Raw genomic sequence first — 21386 nt, 5'->3', positions numbered from 1 at the left:
TGATTGGCAGGCGACCAGTCCAGGGTGTACCCCGCCTCTCGCCCAAAGACAGCTGGGATAGGCTCCAGCACCCCCCGCGACCCTCGTGAGGAAAAATCGGTAGAAAATGAATGAATGAATGAATATTAACTAACATAAGTTGGAGCAGGAGTTGGAAAGCAAGTCAAGTGGGGTTAGTCCCACCACTAATTACTTCAGCAGAGGCAATGAATTATTTCTCACTGAAAGGTCTGAACACTTGGGATATAAAAAGGAAGAATCAGAAACATCACTGCTTCACATAAAAGCCATCTGGCTTTGAATTCCTTTTTCCAGAGAGGAAAAGAATGTGCAGTATTCCGACTGAGTTGTCTCTGCTTGGCTTCAGGAGTGGACAGTGGAAGCAGGGAGAAGAATGCAGTAATGTGGATGTCCCTACTGAAAAATGGAGGTACAACTGGGATTGAGAACGTGGCAGGTGATCATTTTGTGGCTTTGGTTTGAGCAAGCACTGCAGGGTAAGTTGGAGTTGTGACAAGACTGCATGCATCGACACTGAAGACTTTTGGTTGACTTTGCATGGCAGTGATAGGTTTAATACCCTCTAAAAAGTAATTCAGAGTATCTGTTGACACCACTTGATTTTATACATGAATGCAATGTAAAAAAATTTAATTAATTGATTTAGATAAACTTTCCAAGTTGCTAACTTTATTTTTTAAGTTATGTTCAAATAATAATGTTGGCTATTACATGAACTTAATTTAGAATGTCATATACACTCAAATTCTATTGTTGGTAAGCTTAAAACAAAATTCAGGTTGCCATGACTTAATAAAATTAGCTTGGTAACATAATATATATACACACACACACACACACACATATATATAGTATATATATATTAAGTTACTGCTACTTAAAAAGTTGTGCATTGTAATTATAATTAAGTAGACAACAAATTAAACTACTTTGAATAAAATGATTAAGTCAGTTGACTTAACATATTTCTTTGAGTTACAAACTTAAAAACTTGTCCTTATGACAACAATTATTCAGTAAGCATTACTTAAAATAAGCTTTGAGTGAAGAGGAAAAGCTAATTTGTGCAATGCAATATTGTTTGTTGGTTCAAAGAAATTTCAAATTAAGGTGTCATAACTAAGAAAGACTAATGGAAACTGTTGCGTTGATTTTTTTTTTGTTGAGGCTAAACGTTTATTTTTTGAGTGTATGACAACAATGTGAAGCGCCAGGTTTTATGCATGCACTTTTGTGTTATAAAACTTAGATTTCTTTGATTTTCAATTCTGCAAAAAGTGTTGTATTTTTGTGCTTCAGATGTGGCTACAGGCACAAATCCAAACAGCCCGTCAGTTTTTGATGCAAACCTGATGTTTGAGGTACGGTGCATGCCACAGCTCAGTGAAAATAAATCACAACATCCCCTTGATTCATTTAACAATATTTTTTTCTTTACCCCTTCTGCAGATTTTGTTGGGTGGAGTGGAACTGAACCAGGACAACAACATTGTCCTCCTTGATGAGGAGATGGCATCAATGAGGGCGGGGCGATCCTTCCTGACTCACATCAATGACAACATTCCCAGGAGTCTGAGCTCCATGGAGCAGATGGTGACCACGCTGAAGACTCAGCCGAGGCGCCTGCTGACTCAGGATCAGTTTGAGAGCCTGGTCCTGAGCATGGTGCTGTCGGCCCACCGGACCCGGCACCAGCAGAGGGGTGAAGATGGTGAGGCCTGGGGTGGAGTGCTTCTGCAGCTAGCAAACGTGACAGTGCATGAACTACGTGGAAGCTATCTCTTCAATTATGCGTAAAAAATACAACGTGCAATAAACACATCTGCAACCTTAGCTGGGCTTTTGTTTTTCCCTTTTGCAACCCTGTTTGCACTTTACCCTTTTTGGACACTTTTGTTGGAATAAAACCGACTGCCTCATTGACGTCGCTGACGTCGTGAACACCAGAAGGACAAGAGGAGCCCGGCCGTCGTCTCACCGACCAATCAGCAGCCGTCTCAGTACCCTGAGAAGGAAGAACCCAGACGCTAGCCGATACGGCTATCGATTTCACCGAGGTTTCCCTGCAGCCAGGGGATCGCCGGGATCACCTCCTTTTCGCAATTCCATTGTTCAGAATTTTTGACCACAAGTACTTAAAATTCTCCACCTTCTGTATCTCTTCTCACTGTAACCTCACTCTTCCACTTGGGTCCCTCTCATTCACACACATACTATTATAGCTACATATTATTATATCTAGGGCTGCACGGTGGTCGTGTGGTTAGCGCGCAGACCTCACAGCTAGGAGACCTGGGTTCAATTCCACCCTCGGCCATCTCTATGTGGAGTTTGCATGTTCTCCCCGTGCATGCGTGGGTTTTCTCCGGGTACTCCGGTTTCCTCCCACATTCCAAAAACATGCTAGGTTAATTGGCGACTCCAAATTGTCCATAGGTATGAATGTGAGTGTGAATGGTTGTTTGTCTATATGTGCCCTGTGATTGGCTGGCCACCAGTCCAGGGTGTACTCCGCCTCTCGCCCAAAGACAGCTGGGATAGGTTCCAGCACCCCCCGCAACCTTTGTGAGGATAAGCGGTAGAAAATGAATGAATGAATGAATGATTATATCTAATGAGATCCATTTGTGACCTTAAGCTGAAACCAACGTGGGTTCTGGAGCAGGACAATGATCCCAAACACACCAGCAAGTCCACCTCTGAATGGCTGAAGAAAAACAAAACGAAGACTATGGAGTGGCCTGGTCCAAGTCCGGACCTGAATTCTATTGAGATGCTGTGTCATGACCTTAAATAGGCACTTCTTGCCGGAAAAGCCTCCAATGTGGCTGAATGATAACAATTCTGCAATCCTCCACAGCGCTGTAAGAGACTCATTGCAAGTTATCATAAAAGCTTGATTGCAGTTGTTGCTGCTAAGGATGGCCCAACCTGTTATTAGGCTGAGGGGGCAATCACTTTTTGACATGGGGGTACACTATGTAGCTTTGGATTTTTTTTGTCCCTTAATAATAATCATTCATTCATTCATTCATTTTCTACCGCTTATCCTCACGAGGGTCGCGGGGGGTGCTGAAGCCTATCCCAGCTGTCTTCGGGCGAGAGGCGGGGTACACCCTGGACTGGTGGCCAGCCAATCACAGGGCACATATACACAAACAACCATTCACACTCACACCTTAATAATAATAATACGTTTAATTTAAAAACAGCATTTTGTGTTCAGTTGTGTTCATTCATTCATTCATTTTCTACCTCTTTTTCCTCACAAGGGTCGCGGGGGTGCTGGAGCCTATCCCAGCTGTCTTTGGGCGAGAGGCGGGGTACACCCTGGACTGGTCGCCAGCCAATCACAGGGCACATATAGACAAACAACCATTCACACTCACACCTTAATAATAATAATAATATGTTTAATTTAAAAACAGCATTTTGTGTTCAGTTGTGTTGTCATTGACTAATATTTACATTTGTTTAATGATCTGAAACATTTAAATGTGATAAACATGTAAAAAAAAAAAAAAGAAATCAGGAAGAGGGCAAACACTTTTTCATAGCACTGCGTGTATTTTATATACAATATATAGAATTTGTCGACTCATGCTACCCAACTTTGTGGTGTGGGGGTGGTCAGCGCTGCACTCTACATAATGAAGGTCGAGCTACTTGGCCCTCTGTGATCAATACGGGTTAAGGTCATTAACATGTTATGAATAACAGCAGAGCCTGGGAAAGCAGAGAAGAAGAGCAGTGGACTGAGCTCTGATTGGTTGCATTATTTTTTTGTTCCAGGAGGGGCCTGCATCCAGTTGATCTTAGAACTGATGGCCTTTAACCTTGTGCTGAGACACAAATTGAAAGATTTTACTTTTAGCAAGATTGTTAAACATTTTCTCTATGTTGGATCTCATTAAAATATACAAAACATAAACTACCCAAAACACCTCAATGCATTCTTTAAAAAAAGTTTATTGGCTTTTAAAACCACTTTAAAAATCTCACCAGTGAGTACTTTCCATTGAAAAAAAAAAAAAAAGAAACAACGCGTTTGCAATATTAACAAGCTATTGTACATTAAGCAGTACACCAGACAACATCACAGAGGAGGGTATTTTTTTTCTTCTTCTACTGGTATAAATGAATAAAATAGTCAAAAACAAGAGTTGGTTCCGGGGTCAGTCAAAAGGTGAAATTACTGCTTGATGGAGCTCAACAGAGGTGCATTTTCCTTCATTAGAATTCAAATATCAGTGCCTTTATGACAAAAAAAAAAAACACAAGAAAAAAAAAGGTATTTCACAAACTGCGACATATGTAAAATCAACAGTCATCAACATAAAACGAGAACAATGTTAACTTAGTAAACAGCAAACGACAGAAGTAGCTGACAAAACTGGCACTGCCCGTCTGGTTAACAGAACCTGCCCACATCACAGCAGACAGTGGTCACCGAGAATATATCAAGTACAACAAAAGACATCACACATGCGCGTGTACAATCATTTATCAACACAAGGGGCATGTTGGTTTTTAAAGGTTACACTTGAACTTTTTTTTTTTCCCACTTCCACCCCTTCAATGCCTCATATTCTCATGTATGAGAACGTTGTAAGAAATGTGTATCTCACTGAGATTAATGCACATTTTGCTACAAGACAATTAGTCATTTTCGGACACTTAATTTCCTTACCTTGTCATAAAAAATATTTTTTTTTTATGTTGCGGGCGTTCATCATTACATTTGTCCAATAAGACGTGGCTTGTGTCGTAAAAATTTAGTGCAATAATGTTGAACCTCCAAAGTTTGTTGAGTAAATTTTTTTTTTTTTAATCCAGTGTCTGCTGAAAGGCTTTGTCACAAAAAAAAATTGCAACCAAATAACAGTATCACAATTTTTTTTTTCTGTCCTGCTCAAATCATGTACACCTTCTGCTTCTTGAAAATGTCAAATAAAAATCAGCAAGCCAAGACCAGACAGCATTACTTTTTACGACACGCTAAGCCAGAAATGTAACACACAACATACAGTATCTTGCCGACTATACATCTTAAGCTTATTTATTTTTTTTGTCTCTTTTAAATGACACATACTTAGCTATAATAATGGCCATAATATAGTGTCCGGATACATCAAATCTCTATGTATCTATCCTATTTACAAATGGAGCTTTAACATGACTTGTACAACACTGACAATTGCCAAAAACTCAAGTAAGCCTCCTACTGTATCACATAATAGTGATGGTTTCAACATGCTTTTGCAGGTCTGTGGTTACCTACTTGGACTGAGACCACTTCCCTAATATACATACTGTACATAGAATTTATGTAACTTAATCCTTTCTTCTTTAGATGCAATAAAGAATCAATTCTCTTCCTTGTTTAGAGTGACCATGTGTAATAATCTCATTTTTCTTAATATTTGGTATGGAAATGAGCCTAGATTGCACATTTCATTCAAGGTGACGTCAATGTTGTTAATATCACTAAGCCTTCTCCACACCATTTTAATCCAAACATGCAAAAAAAAACCCCAAAAAAAAGTTCTCATGACGTAAAGCGTGCCTGCCATGGGTTCTGTTCTGTGAAATGACAGGATATCAAATTGCTCTAAATGCGGTGTTAAGTCACCAGCAGTGTAGTCACTAGCCTGGACCAGACCATATATGACAATAACGCTGCTTTGATATGACAAAAGACTTAACATTTTTTACTATATACAGTCTCTCTAGAGATGGTGTAAGGCCTTGGACTGAAGTGAATAAGGCAGCCAGTTGTTTGATTCCTTTTCAATGTTTAGTCCGACAAGTTGGCCTGAAATAAATCACCCTCTCCTCTTTTTCTATTCAACAGTACAAGTTTAAGAAAACAAAAATGCTCAGGTGTCAATCAGTCGCCACTGATTTTGTGATAAAAGTACAAAGAATGTGTCATAAATTCAGCACCTGGCAGCCCGAAGTTGCTACCCTTTTTTTTAATAATTTGATATGGCAGGCCAACATCCAAGAATCTATACCACGCCCTATTCTTATCTACATTTGGTTGAAGTGCACACACACTGAAAATTCCCTCTAATTGTCACTTTCGTTCAATATAACTATTGCATTATTGACCGTTTCTAACATGGAAGATGATGTTTTTTTCCCTTAATGCTCACACATTCTTTGTAACTTCATGCTGACACAGCAAATTCATTTCTGATAGCAGACAACGAGGGAGTCAAGTGGTGGAAGTGACAGATGAGCAAAGAAGGTAACATCAGCAAAGGGGGGGGGGGGGGGGGGATATTTCCTGGTAAGCCTGGCACTTTTCAAAAACAGAACAAATGGCAAAAAGTCCAGACATCCCAACAGACTGTGGTTCTCCAAACGGATATACTTAGTTACGCAACCAAACGAACGGACACGGAAACAGAAGTGGTAGAGAATAAAACGTTCAAGATCAGCCCAGCATCTCGACTGTAGTCGGCTGGTCTTTGCTCTCCAGCCAATCGAAGCCAGAGTTCACAGTATCACTGCATATCTGCTGAAAAAGCGGGTCGTTCTTCAGTTCTTCCAGTGTCGAGTCTTCATATTGTTCCTGCTGCTGGTTGGGGTCGAAGAGCAGATTCGGGTCCAACGTGTTAAGGTCAGTGATGCTACTGGAAAGATCTGTGGTCAGTCGGATGTCGTTTGAAAAATCGGACGCCACAGCGTTGAGTTCGGAGGCGACCTGGCCCACCAGTTGAGAGCTGGGGTTGAGGGTGTCGTCCCCCAGCAAGTCCTTGACAGTGTTGTTGAAGTCCAGCTGCTGCTGCTCGTCCTCCGCTTCCTGCTGATGTGTGCTCTGGAGGAGGAGTGGCGGCTGCGTCTGCACGGGAATCTCCTGGTCCGGTTCGCCGCCGCCGCCCTCTTGTGCTTGGCTGGCCCCGGTGGTGAAGCTGACTTGATCCCCGCCGGTGCTGGCGAGGTAACCGTGCTGCTGCAGCTCAAAGGCGGGCGGGCTGGAGTTAACCGGCAGCTGCGTCTCATGCGGCGTTCCTACGGCGAAGGCCGGAGTTGTCTCCAGAATCTGTGTGAGGTTCATACGCGCCGTGTAGTTAGACGGGAGGTTGTTTATCCCCAGGCCTCGCACAGAATCGTCTCCGTCCGCCTCCATTTTGCTGAGAAGGACGTTGGTGATTTTGGTGGCGTTGCTGGCGCCCTGCACGGGCAGCATCTCGCTCTGCATCATGATGCTCAGAGGCACGGACTGGCTGCGTTGGACCATGCTGTGGACGGTGCTGACCGTCTGGCTGTTGGACAGGATGCTGAGCACTTCGGAGGTGATGGGCGAGTTAAAGGGCGACACGACCGCTTGTGTGGTGGCGGCGGTGGTGGAGGTATTAGTGGCGGTGGTCTGAGGGCCCGTGTTCCCGCTGAAGTTCCTCTGGCGGATAGCGGGGCTGACACTGCGGCAACGGAAAGTACTGGACGCCAAGGATGTTGATGCCTTGCTGTCTAATGGCGCCGGTACGGCAAAGCTCTCCTGTTTAGTGGGAGTGGTCACAACAGCTACTTGTTGCTGCTGCGGCGGCGGCGGCGGTTGCTGCTGCACAGGGGAGATGGGTGTCAAACGGCCAAAATGTGCCGATTCTGGTCTCGACTGGGGTTGGAATGACTGTCCAGGAATTGCAAACGCATGCGGTTTACGAAACTGGTCGTCGACCAGATCCTGGTAGCTGGGTAAGATACCGATGCTGTGGTTCGACAACGGACCTCCTGAATTGCTGTTGTAGCGGTTGTTGATCCACTCCAGTTTGGCCTTGTCGGGGTGCGTCGCCATGGGTCTTTGCATCGGCTTGACGGGACTGCTGGAGACAATACTGGCGTCATGGTAACCGGTGATGCTGGAGTTGATGGGCGTGAACGCAAAAGGGTTTCTGCACTCAACCGGACTCGGGGGCACGCTGCTGCTGCAGTTGGACAAAGGGGTACTGATGGGCGTGTGGCGACCCAGCGCGCTGTCTACAGGAGTGACGGGCGCCAAGCGGGAACAGGGGCTCTCTCTTGTTAGGCTGTGGCCGAGGGTCATCTCAGAGGTAGGAGTGGGCGTAGGCGTTGGTGTAGGTGTCGGAGTGGGAGTCTGTACCGGAGTGGTGCTGCTGTGGGAAGAGTGGTAGAAAGAAGCGCTGGCTTGGTGAGCGTTGAGCACGGAGCCCTGGCTCCCGGACGTTTGACCTTGAAGGGACGCGTCCACGCAACTGCCAAACAGACCCTTCAGCTTCATCTGCTCCTCCATTTGGACGAGCTCCTCCACGATGCTGTCCTGCGTCATGTCGTCATCGTTGAAGGGGAAGTAGTCCATGCTAGGCTGAGAACCAGCAAATTCAACCATTTCCTGTGCGAGAGCCAGTTGTCCCGGGGCGTCGGGGGGTTGGGCGATAATAGAAATCTGATCTGTGGTGGCCTGCTTGTGTTCTGCTGGTATCTGCTGAGCGAACGCCTGCTTGTGAAGCTCATCAAGCTGACCCTCCTCCCATATTGTGCTCTTTAGTTCACTCATCACAGAGGCATCGTGTGCTCCTGAGTTGACGCGTGTGTCGGCGGTGATCTGCTGCAACAAGGCCTGCTCCGACGCTCCAGACGCTCCGCTGCTGGCATCGGCGCCGAGGGAGCGATCGTCCCGTTTCACCAACAAGGCCTGCGGTTTGACAACAGTCAGAGTGCCCTCTGTGTGGGTGATGGGTGAGTCGGAGAGCGCCAGGATGTGTGTGGGGCAGCCAGGGGTGTGTTTCACAGTCACTTTGCAGGGGGCGCTCTCGGGTCTGGCTGGGGTTCCCGGTCGCGGGATCCTCTTTACTGCGGCGTTGAGTCCAGGTTTGGGATTGTCAGATGCGGCCAATGACTGCTGTGATATAAAAACTCGCTTCACGGGAATAATATGGGACTCGGCGGTAGGGCCAGTGCGCTTCCTGGGACTCTTGGCGTCTGGGCAGGGGTCTTTTGGAGTTGGAATACTGATAGATGACATGTTGCCACTGGAGTTGTGATTATCAACAGTCAGGTAAAAGGTGCTGTCATGGCAGTTACTGTTATTGCTGTCTTGATTCCCAGCTACAGTTACTGAGGTCGGAGGGGATGCCGAGTCGCTCTTTAACCTCGAGACCTTGTCGGGTCCTGGCGAACACTTGACAGAGAAACTGGGCTCACTGGCCGCACGGAACTTGGCCACTCTCTCCTCAGTGGACGCGGTGCCAGTCTTCTCCACAGTAATGGTGGCGCTGTTGTCGTTGTTATTATCAGATGCCGCCTTGATGTCACTGGACGGGGTCAAACCGGAGATGCTGGGTCTGACTGTGGCAGCCACACTCGCACCAAGCGACTGCTGGGATTCATCTAAGGCGGACAGGGTGCCCATCCCGGCAGAGGCGGGGCGCACGGCGGTACTGCTGCTGTTACTACTGCTGCTGCTGGGAGCCAAGGCGATGGCCATTTTGACCACATTGACCGAGCTGACGTGGGGAGTGGGCATCACAGTTTTTATGGGGCTGTTGGTGATGAGCAAAGTGGGAGGGGAACGAATTGTGATGGCACTGGTGGCGGAGGGCTTCGGTAGGATTTGAGCGTACCTGGTACCGTGCCGTGCTCCCACAGGACTAGCTGGGACGTTCTGTGGGGTTTTGGGAGACTGTTTAAGGGACTGCGCGACCACTTGGAAGTTGACAGGCAACACTTTCCCCTCGGTTGTCCCGACGGGGCTCGGAGAGGTCATTAGCTGCCTGCTTCTCTGTACCTGGGTGAAAAGCATTGACATACAAAAATAAATAAAATACATTAATGTGCAAAAAAACGGTAAGCATTCTGAATGCTACATACCGTGACTGGGCTGGGAACAGCTGCTACTACGATGCCTATAGTGGGCTGAGGGGACAAGAGAGCGGGGCTGCCGGAGGGGATGGTTGGGCCAGGGGTGCTGGCCTCCGTTCGTTTGACTTGGGCCTCGCTGGGTAAAGGAGAGTGGAGCTTCTGCTCCTGCTGTTTCTTCTGGATCTTCCGCTGCAGTTGCTGCTTTGCATCGACAGAGGGGGAGGGCAGGGTCTTCACCTGGGGCTGGAAGGAGTTTGCCTCGGCTGTGGGGACAAATGCTGAGGCAGGGGTAGGTGTCTTCATGCCTGGGGAAGAAATGGAAACATTTTTTTTTTCAACCTAAGTAAAACTAAAATACTTAAGTAAAACTAAAATTATGCTGTTTGGTAACTGCAGGAAAGACACAATCCAGCAAATACAAATAGACGGTGTAGACATTGAAAGGGTGAAGGAAAATACATTTCTCGGGATCACAATAGATGAAAATATGAGCTGGAAACCTCATATTACAAATATACAACATAAGGTGGACAGAAATATTTCAATATTGAACAAAGCAAAATTTGTTCGCAATCAGAAATCACTCCACACTCTTTATTGCTCTCTGGTTCTACCATATCTTACTTATTGTGTGGAAATATGGGGTAATAACTATAAAAGCAATCTTCACTCGCTAAATGTACTGCAAAAAAGGTCAGTAAGGATAATTCATAATGCCGCCTAACTCCTTATTTCTAAAATGACAAATACTTAAACTTGCTGATATAGTACATCTTCAAACAGCTAAAATAATGCATAAGGCTAAAAATAACCAATTAGCTAAAAATGTCATCCACCACTTCTCTACAAGAGAGGAGAAATATGATCTCAGGGAAGAACTACATTTGAAACACTTGCTAGGACTACGTTAAAAAGCCATAGCATTTCAGTATGTGGAATCAAACTATGGAATGGATTGAGTAAGACCCTCAAACAATGCACAACGATGAGCCAATTCAAGAAACAATACAAGCAGTTGATGTTTGCTAAATACAAGGATGAAGAGTCTTGAACCAGTCATGATGTGCTATATATATCACTATATTGACACTTACTATGGTACCTGTTATGTCATTGGATGGTCATATCACCTCATGCTTCGGGACGTGACAAAACATTTAAAATTAAAAAAAATAACTGTATTATGGAAAGCAGGAGGTGAACAAATGTAACAGTTACTGATTGTAAAAGTACCAGCTGGAGGGGTAGGATTTAATAAGCTTTGCTTCTTCCTACTCCTTTTGGACATGTGGAACTGTGAACTGATTATGTGATGCATTCAATTGTAATCTGATGCATGTTCAAATGAAATTAAACCATTACCAACTATTTTCATGAGTTATAGAAGTACACAACTCAAAACAAAGGGTAAAAAAATGAGCATAATAGATCCCCTATTAGCATTCTCATGGTCAAGCAAGAAGGACACAAGTATTCGCCTTCCTTATTCATTCCCACCAGTAGGTGTGATCAACTTTACCTGTCGTGGGTGTTCCCGTCATAACAGTGAGCGCAGCCATGGACTTGGTACCGATGTAGTGACTGTTAAGCAGGAAGCGCGCCAGATCCTCTACGTTGTCGAACTGACGACTCAGGACCTTTTGAGCCCATTCGCATACCAGACCGCAGGCTGCGGACCTCATTTCATCCTCAGCGCTCGGGGACTGGCCCGCCGGCTCCATCAATTCGCACTGAGATGGGAGGAGGGCAGGTTAGTGTTAGTAGGTAGACACAATTGCGCTTCACGCAGCAAGAACGTACCCCATCGCCTGATTTCTGCAGATCCAGGTTAGGTAATGATGGCATGTGAACGAAAGCTTTCTTCCTTAACCCGCTATAACAATATGTAGGAAGGAGTTAAGGCTTGTAAAATAGTTCCTGTGTGGAAAAAGAGTAAAAATACAAAGCCAGGCTTTGAATCCTGTTAAATCCTTTTGTGCAATAGTCTCTTTACTGCATGCTTTTTTTGTCTTCTTCAAGCACTTCAAGCATGCTTTGACCTATAAAGAAAATGAACCAAAAATACACTAGTTCAAATAGAAAGCCGTTTAATACGACAACAAACCAAACACTTATTTACTTTTTTCAAGCTAACATACAATTGCAATTTCTTCTTTCTACCATTTCTTCTTTTTTAAGGTTTGTTATTACTATCAGCTTTCGCTTTAGAAACTGTTTGTACAAATTCTACTGCAAAATATTAACACATGAGGTGAAAGATAATTAAGAAAAGAAAGTGTTTTTGTGCTGGACACAATGCAGAATATTTGACAAACATTAGGGCATTACCGCCCCCTGGTGGACAAAAGTAATAATTGTTTACTTGAGCACAGCATCACTCCAAAACAAATATTAATTTGTTTCAATTCTTAATTGAAATGTATTTGATATACTTGGGAAGCAATTATTCCTACACTTATTCAGCAAAATTTATTAAAAATTTGGAGACTCAATAATTATTATGTTGGTTTTTCATTGATACTTCATGCAATAAATAGATTAGCTCATTCTAAAAAGTGTCTTTTAAAAGGATATTTGGATTTTCCTCTCATCCCAAGTCGACGTGCCTTCATGTTGGGAAAGACATTTTTCATGATTTTCCCAAAGTCGGCTGCACTCAGTGGATTGTAACCGAGATTGTCACAATAGCTCCTACGAAAAAGCAGAATATTAGAATATTCCATTAGATGATGATGTTAAACACAAGTAGAGTTTACCAGGTAACAGTAAACATTTTTTTAATTAAATGTAAATTTAAAATGTAAAAAAAAATCTGAGAAATTATATAATGCATGGCTGTAGCGCCACTTCCTAATACTAGCTGATTTCACAATATTTTTATTTACAGTATATTGCAAACTATTTAATACTAAATCAATAGCGCCTTTGCTGGTTGCAGCCAAGTACTGCACTCCATTTTGCCTCAATTGCTTCCAAACAATTAATTAATCAACCAGGAAACTGATAAATACTAGAAATTCTTCGCTATTGATTATTATGTTCATATTAATTAATTAATTGTCCAAAAGTCACCGAATCTTCTTGTGAGCCACATACTTCAAATTAGACAATAATGCTGACTGTAATGATACATTTAGCACTAAACAATAATATTAATAATAATAATAATACTATCTATATTCAACCAAAATTACTTTTTCAGTAGCTAAAATCTGACATAAAAAATGACAAATAGCATGTCAAAATAAACTCATTAAAATAATGAATAAACTAGTTTTCTTATATTTGCCAAGACAATGGAAAACAAAGTAATAAAAAACCGACATCAAGTAGTACCCAAATGTAATCCATACTCACTTGTATTCATCGTAGACCTCCTGTTTGGGGAGTGACGTCTCCGGGTGCTCTTCTAGGTGATTCCGTATCCAATTGAACGCATACATCTGTTGAGTGCGACTCGATGACATGGAACTCTGATCGCTGTCACGGTGCAAGAGGAGAAAGCAAACATGTGAAACGGTGTCCTCCACAGGGGGGGGGAACGCATCATTTTCTTGTTAAGACAGAAACTTGAATACCATAATCCAGGAGTGGAGGACCCCCTCTCATTCTCAGTCCAATTGGGCACAATTTGGGGGTTGGGGTGATGAATAGATATGGGGAAACAAATGAAACACAGACAGCTAGGTATAGCAAAAATCTACATATAATCAGTGTTTTTTGTCATAATGATAAGTCAGTAACACAGCTGGTATGAACGTGTGATGATTTCACCCCCAACAATATCACAAAGCAGATCAGACCAAAATATAGAATTGAGATTTTGTCTTTTGAGAATTTGACAGACTTTAAAAAAGTGTCTGGGATGTAGCAGCGGATCGTTTTGTTGACAAGGAATGAGACAACCGTGCCAAAAATGCAATGAGAAAAGCAGTCATGTGCGAGACAAGGAAGGATCAGCAAGAAAAATGGAAGCCTTGAATCAAGTGTGTGTGTGTGTGTGTGTGTGTAACAGAAGTAGTTGAGTACCTTTTATCATTGCCACTGCTGGGACCCGAAGGCAACTTAAGGTAGAGGTAGAGCTTTTCGATGTCTGTAAACTTCTCAACATCTTGCTGCAGAAATAAAAGGTGACAAGAAGTAAATCCATAGATTTATGCTTCATGATATGATATATTTTTGTCTGTCCAGTGGAACCTTTGGGTTGAATGCCCCAGTGTCTGAAGCACTTGTCTTCCATGATGTCATGCAATACCTCATCATATCTCACCAGACATCTAAGTCAGCCATTGTCAATGTCCGGACTCCAGTTAGTATCCATATAGTCTTCTCTCTTTATGGACATTTCATATACTGTATATTTAATATCATACCACTATTATTATTTTTATTGGCTACAATGTGTGGGTCCATTTTAAGCATTCGGGTACCTTTATTTTTCCCCTCACCTGATCACTTGGTAATGGTTTTATTTCATTTGAACATGCATCAGATTACAATTGAATGCATCACATAATCAGTTCACAGTTCCACATGTCCAAAAGGAGTAGGAAGAAGCAAAGCTTATTAAATCCTACCCCTCCCATCTGGTACTTTTACAATCAGTAACTGTTACATTTGTTCACTTCCTGCTTTCCTAATATAGTTTATTCATTCATTCATTTTCTACCGCTTTTCCTCACAAGAGTCGCGGGGGGTGCTGGAGCCTATCCCAGCTGTCTTCAGGCGAGAGGCAGGGTACACCCTGGACTGGTCGCCAGCCAATCACAAGGCACATATAGACAAACAACCATTCACACTCACATTCATACCTATGGACAATTTGGAGTCGCCAATTAACCTAGCATGTTTTTGGGAATGTGGGAGGAAACCGGAGTACCCGGAGAAAACCCACACATGCACGGGGGGATGCACAGAGATGGCCGAGGGTGGAATTGAACCCTGGTCTCCTAGCTGTGAGGTCTGCGCGCTAACCACTCGACCACCGAGGTGCCCTAATATAGTTTTTATGTTAGTTTTAAGTTTTTTTATTTTATTTTTTTGACAGGTACGGAAGTACAAGGTGATATGAGCATCCAATGACATAATGGGTACCATAGTAAGTGTCAATATAGTGATATATATAGCACATCATGACTGGTTCAAGACTCTTCATCCTTGTATTTAGCAAACATCAACTGCTTGTATTGTTCCTTGAATTGGCTCATCGTTGTGCATTGTTTGAGGGTCTTACTCAATCCATTCCATAGTTTGGAATGAGACAATGTAAATAACATATGCCTATATTATCCGTTCACATTTTATATTGCATTAAAACAAAACAATGATGTATTCGTCCGCTGTATTAATGGTCTTATTGAAGAGGACGTGGCTTCAAAAAAAACAAAAAAAAAACATCAGAAGTAAGACACAGCTGTCTTCACATCAACTCCACCTCCAATTGGTTTCTAAGAATGGATCCATCTTACCTCTTCCTTCATAATTAGCCTCATTGTTGCTGGGGGAAACGGATACTTGAATGAATGAGGTGGGGAGATGTCAGCCAATGAGTAGGGAATGGAAACTACAGGGAGTGAATGACACGCCTTGAGTCTTCATGCGTGGAGTCATGTTATTACATTGGTAAAAAAATCCAGTGTTGGGGCGTGTCGGTTGGTCTGCATCACTGAGGTGATATACCTTGATGATGAAATGGAATTCGTGCATTTAAAAGTGCAAGAGACGCAGTTTTCAATGTGCTGTGTCATCACATTTTGCAGGCAGGCCACACAGCTAAGAAACCCGAGTTCGATTCCACCCTCAGCCATCTCTGTGTGGAGTTTGCATGTTCTCCCCGTGCATGCGTGGGTTTTCTCCGGGTACTCCGGTTTCCTCCCACATTCCAAAAACATGCTAGGTTAATTGGCGACTCCAAATTGTCCATAGGTATGAATGTGAGTGTGAATGGCTGTTTGTCTATATGTGCCCTGTGATTGGCTGGCGACCAGTCCAGGGTGTACCCCGCCTCTCACCCGAAAACAGCTGGGATAGACTCCAGCACGCCCGGCAACCCTTGTGAGGATAATCGGTAGAAAATGAATGAATGAATTTGTCCTGTATGAAGGATGGTGAAGGGTTTCTTTTTAAAAGGAGGTTTAAATGGAAATAAACCCTCTTGAGCACAATTTGTGGTGTCTGTGTGCCTAACGAGGACTCATCCTACCAACCTGAATCTGTCAAACATCCGACACACTTGCTGATTTTCTCTCCCCACAAAAAAATACCACAAAAATATATTTTAAGTAGCTTTGATATGATGGTGTGTGTGTGTGTGAGGAAGACGCTTGTACCTACATTCCCAACAAACTACACCAAGCTAATTAATGTGTGGCATTTACAGTAAATATTGAAAGATCAAGTCTTTAATATACTGGGTACTTTAGTTTATACATTATATCTATACTCAATGATATAATTACTCAATGATATATATTGAATGACATCTGAATAAATCAGAGTTGGAGCAATTTCAAAGGTTCCACTGTATAGCATGATGCGTGATACTCACCAATATGCTGTCCACTTTTGATTGTACAGATTTGCTACAGCATGAAAGAGAGCAAAATACACACATTAGTTATATACGGGATTGCAGAAAATATACATTTAGACATCCTTTCATTAGGAAGTCCGCTGCATTTGGTTTTGTTCATATGAAACTCATGTAACATTTATGTCACAAGCATACATTATCTGTGCTTTTGTTCGTACAGTAATTCCTTTTCTATCACCGTCAACTGGTTCCAGACTCGACCAGAAGTGAATTTCCACAATAGGGTTCCTTATTCATAAAGCAATATAAATATTAGAAAGTCTTCTAAATACGGGTTGTAACATTTAGAGCCCTCTAAAAATGAAATAATACCCCTATAGTCAACTTTACACCAATATTAACCAAAATAGTAAATATAATCAGAGAAAGTAAGACATTAAAGACAAATAAACTTGTGCTCTGGGACAAAAGTGACGTTGGGGGTTCGGAGTTGATGTTTAAGTGCAACGGTAGCCTTTGTTGTCAAGTTCAAATTTATTTATATAGCACAAAACAGTACAATCGTTAAAACTAGGGATGCTCTGATTGGGATTTTATGATACCAATGCATGAGTGAAATCGGCCGATACTGATACAAATACAGTGGAGACAATGGGTTGTGTTACTAATGACACCTAGTGACAAGTGTAGAGTACTACATCTTTATTTGTATTGTAGTTATTCTGCCATTATATGCTTGAGAATGCTTATTTAGGCCACCGATATGTAAAATGTACTTAAATATGCATATTTTCCGAATAACAATAGGCCATGGTCACCACAAAACAGCAGTAATAATTAATTATTTTTTTAAAAACATCATTGAACGAGACCGCGAAGTAACACGGGACAAATGTAATGTAACAACCAATGATGGAAGAATGTCACTTTCAGTTGCCAACGTTAAGCAATTTAAAAATCAATACTATCTGCATAAAGTCCACAAAAGGCAGCTAAATGTGGATTTAAAGAAACAATTTGAAGGTACAGTACATCGTGTTGCATGGGTGCTGTGCTGCTGCAGACTGTAATAATGTTGTATTCTAAAATAAATGTATTTATTTATTTTAAATAAACATTCCAAAAACATGCTACGTTAATTGGCGACTCCAAATTGTCCATAGGTATGAATGTGAGTGTGAATGGTTGTTTGTCTATATGTGCCCTGTGATTGGCTGGCGACCAGTCCAGGGTGTACCCCGCCTCTCGCCTGAAGACAGCTGGGATAGGCTCCAGCACTCCCGCAACACTAGTGAGGATAAGCGGTAGAAAATTAATGAATGAATAAATAAATTGTAGTTCTAATGCAGTCTACGGTGGTTAATCCTGAGACTAATGTCACAAGATCATAAATATATTCTTATAAAATAGGCAAAAAAATCACAACATAAATAATAGTACAAATCATAACAAAAATGTTAAGATTATTTGATGAGTTTTTATTTATTATATTTGTATTACTGTATTTACCTACATCAGGACGTTTTACTTCCGTTTCCGGGTCATGTGATTGTTGTTAGCAACTGTTGCTTCGTTGTTGTCACTTGTGTTTAAGTGCAGCGTTTAACGGTTTATACCGCTTATCCTTGGCTTTTGTATCGTTCTGAATCACAACTCCACATTTGGTGACGCTCTGCGTGAGTAATATGCCGACCGACAACCATGACAACAACAGCGGCTGTACTGGTGGAATGACGAGCTGTTGCCACCTACTATATCGCTACTGCGCATGTATGGAACAAGGAAACCTGCTGGAAATGGAGTCAATCTTCTAAAAGGAATCGCTCACGTGAGTACAATGTTCACCTAATAATGCTATATTAGCTACATTATATGCTATATTAGTGTTTTGTCGTGTATTATACGTTTTAAACTGCAATTTAGTGTAGTGCCAATATGTTTGTTTGTTGTACAAGCGATTAAACGATGACATTTGCGAATTATTACGTTATGATATTCACGTTAACATGCCCAAAATGTACCTAAATAGTGTTATGTGCTTAAACATAACACTACGTTACATCCACGTTACAAAGTGGCCCTAATGGACCTCCATTCCACATTTTAGTTTTTTTTTTTAAATCGTAACATTTACATACCGTGGTATATCGATAACCGGTAAATGCCCAGTTACAAGCAGGCCAGTTCAACAGCAACACAAGCAACCAATACAAGGCAATGTATGGTCAATAAGTGTGAATATTTACACTTACTACCACAATGGATATCACTTCAAATGCCTTCTAGATGACAGTCGAGCCTATTAAAATTGCTGATGTTTTGATGCAGATGTTGCACTGGGATGTGACACCTGTCATCAGCCCCACGGGTGTACTGTCATCGGCAACATGGCCTCCCGTGGATCTATGCTAATGATGCAAGCTACTACTACTACTATACACGGCGATGCTAATGTTGTATTTATACGCAAAGAGCCAGCAGGCAGTGGAGCCTGCCTTCTCTGTTGTCTCATTTCCGTGTCAAGTCAATTTATTCACAACCGCTTTGTGCTGCTCGTCCACGGGTAGTAGATGCGCTAATGACGGAGCTAGCAACAAAAAAAAAGAACACTGCATCTACGCTGGCTTCATTTCCATTCTTACCAAATTGAATTCTTGATTTTAAACTGCAACGCGTTCGCTTCAGGCCCCTGGAGTCCCGGCACCAACGCTGGAAGAGAGCCGAGTCCCGAGGCAGGCTTCTGGTCAGCTTGTTGTTGATCATCAGCCATCACGGTTGGAGGGGTTGTGGTGGGGGAGCTTTAACAAGCAGGCCGCATCCCCGGCACAGCACAGCGCCGCAACCGCTGCTGGGGCGGCTCAGGCAGCTAGGACAGCCCGCCGCGGAGCATGGTGCCTACGAACACGGGGCTGTGACCACCAGCGGGCAAGGAAAGGCAAAGGAACCAGAAATAATGAACGAGGCCGGGCCATGCACCAGGCATTTCGCAGAGGTCCCTCCGCTACCTCCAATAGCACGCCTGCAGCAGCCAGCGGCAGCCGAGGACGAGCTGCTTGTGTCAGGTTGCACGCAAGAAGCCCGAACGCCATCGGAAACACCCACCAAAATAAAACCATGGCAAGGAAAGGTCTATATCCAGAATGGAAGCTAACTGGTTAGCTGACAGTCCAAAATGGTATGGTGTAGTCTTATTCTTTTTTTTTTTTTTATCTAACACAAATGCAATTATATTGGTAAATTCAATTTATTGTATAGATTTACTTACTCTGATTAAATATGAATTAAAATTAACTTCTTACTGTGATATATAATGTATTATACATCTGCATCCTTCAATTTTCCTGTATGCAACCCTTGGTGGAAGAGCGTTTGGACACCCCTACTCCAAAATAATCAGATTCACTTGAGTCAGTGTTGTTTAAAAAAAAAACAATTTAATCAAAAATAAAAACAACTCGAATGTTACATGGTTATGGTTTATGGTTCATTCTGAGCATGCAAAATGAAATTGCATGAACTAACGTCACCTTATAAATGCACAGTTCAACTTATTAAAAAACACATAGGACAAAGCAGACTTCATTTAGTCTGACTCCATCTCAGCAGTGACTTATTTTTTTGTTCACTTGTAAGCGGATAATGACCTATAAGTCCCACTGAGTCCTTGCAAAGATGTTTTGCTTGATGGCGGCCATGTTTTTCCAACCAATCTTGCTCAAATTTTACGGTCAAACTATGGTGGTTCAATAATCCTGTGGTGTATGTCAGAAAAAAATAAAATAATAGTACAGGCAACACAGGTGCATGTTTTGACAACTTTTCAATTTTGTATGCAGTGGTCAAAGAGGAAGAAGATTTATTTTATACTAGCACAAAACAGTCTCAATGTCAGGTCCAAATGTTTTCACAATAAAGAGAAGCAACATACACTCAAGTGATGTACATCATAAATCAAGGTAACAACATTTCATTGTATTGTTTCCCTCTAATGTATTGAATCTTTTGTCCATGTTGTTAAACATACCAACATATTAGTAGACGCAAACTGGCAAATGCCTACCTTTTCTTTAAAAACAAACCCATATTTTGAAAAGCCAGACCGGAATTCGTCATTTTGTACACCTGAAAATGTTGGTTGAGTGTAATTCCACTGTCAGCTGATAGAGGCGCTGTTGTCAGGGAAGCTTTAAAATCAGATAGTGATAAAAACGGGTAAACAGCCAGGATGAAATCACCCCAGGTAAGAACCACAGAGCATACTTTTATTTTGAAATCATCTTGTGTGCAGTATATTTGATCAGGAAAGCTCAACATGACTGGAGAGTACACACACGCACACACATACACCTTTGCACATTTCTATGTTGTTTTACTGCAATGGCAAGAGTAGACATGGATTACAGGGAAAAACAACACAACAAGACACGTGTAAATAATATCAATACCAAAAATGAAGCCACCAAGTGAATAAACAACAGCCCTAAATACATGATTTCATCATGGCTTATTTTATAGTGCCATCTGTTGATGTTACTTCATTGCACCTCACATGGATGATATGCAAGCAGCAGTGACTTTTAACTTAAAAATAACATGGAGGAATACAATATACGCATACATGTACATCCATCCAAGTGTGTGTTTTTTTTTTGTTTGTTTTTGCTGCAGTTGGCGGTCATGCGTGTCCTTTGAGTGCAGGATTTCAGTCCTCACATTGTCAGTCCAAAGGGGCTGAGGTCAGACATGTGTTTTCATGATCACTCATGTATGAATTACTGCATGATGGCAAAACACGGCAACATGATGGCACTGCAGCGGGTGACACAGAGGGTGGATTTTTGGGCCCAGGTTTGCATCTACTCTTACTGCATGGGCCTAGCGTCTAGTAAATTGTGCATTAATTACAGAATGTTAAATAATCACGTTAGGTATACCAATACAATCTGGTAAGATTACCAGTATGATCCAGTACAAAAAGTGAATTAAAAAATCATTATCTTTATAA

General features: G+C 42.3%; 2 protein-coding genes across 3 annotated transcripts; one reads left to right on the top strand and one right to left on the bottom strand.

The window, feature by feature from the left end:
* Positions 1-364: 364 nt before the first annotated feature.
* LOC131131446 (protein FAM180A) lies at positions 365-1818 on the top strand. The gene is made up of 3 exons (XM_058076160.2): positions 365-497; positions 1321-1382; positions 1471-1818. The coding sequence occupies exons 1-3, from the start codon at positions 425-427 to the stop codon at positions 1816-1818; spliced, it is 483 nt and encodes a 160-aa protein (XP_057932143.2). The 5' UTR covers positions 365-424.
* A 2152-nt stretch (positions 1819-3970) lies between these two features.
* On the bottom strand, positions 3971-19437 carry rfx7b (regulatory factor X7b). 2 transcript variants are annotated; one of them, XM_078788221.1, is made up of 10 exons: positions 19024-19437; positions 16397-16430; positions 13880-13964; positions 13428-13515; positions 13207-13329; positions 12424-12540; positions 11650-11734; positions 11369-11579; positions 9859-10154; positions 3971-9775 (listed from the first exon to the last, which is right to left on the bottom strand). In XM_078788221.1, the coding sequence occupies exons 1-10, from the start codon at positions 19149-19151 to the stop codon at positions 6464-6466; spliced, it is 4479 nt and encodes a 1492-aa protein (XP_078644347.1). In that variant the 5' UTR covers positions 19152-19437; the 3' UTR covers positions 3971-6463. The 2 variants fall into 2 exon arrangements, with proteins under 2 accessions (XP_078644347.1, XP_078644370.1); XM_078788244.1 differs by lacking the exon at positions 13428-13515 and having other exon boundaries at positions 13879-13964.
* Positions 19438-21386: the final 1949 nt, after the last annotated feature.

This window comes from Doryrhamphus excisus, linkage group LG1 (genome assembly GCF_037039965.1).
Source record: "Doryrhamphus excisus strain RoL-2023G ecotype Guam linkage group LG1, RoL_Dexc_Guam_v1.1, whole genome shotgun sequence".
Taxonomy (NCBI): domain Eukaryota; kingdom Metazoa; phylum Chordata; class Actinopteri; order Syngnathiformes; family Syngnathidae; genus Doryrhamphus; species Doryrhamphus excisus.
The sequence above is the reverse complement of the archived record's forward strand: the minus strand, read 5'-3'. Positions and strand labels throughout refer to the sequence as shown.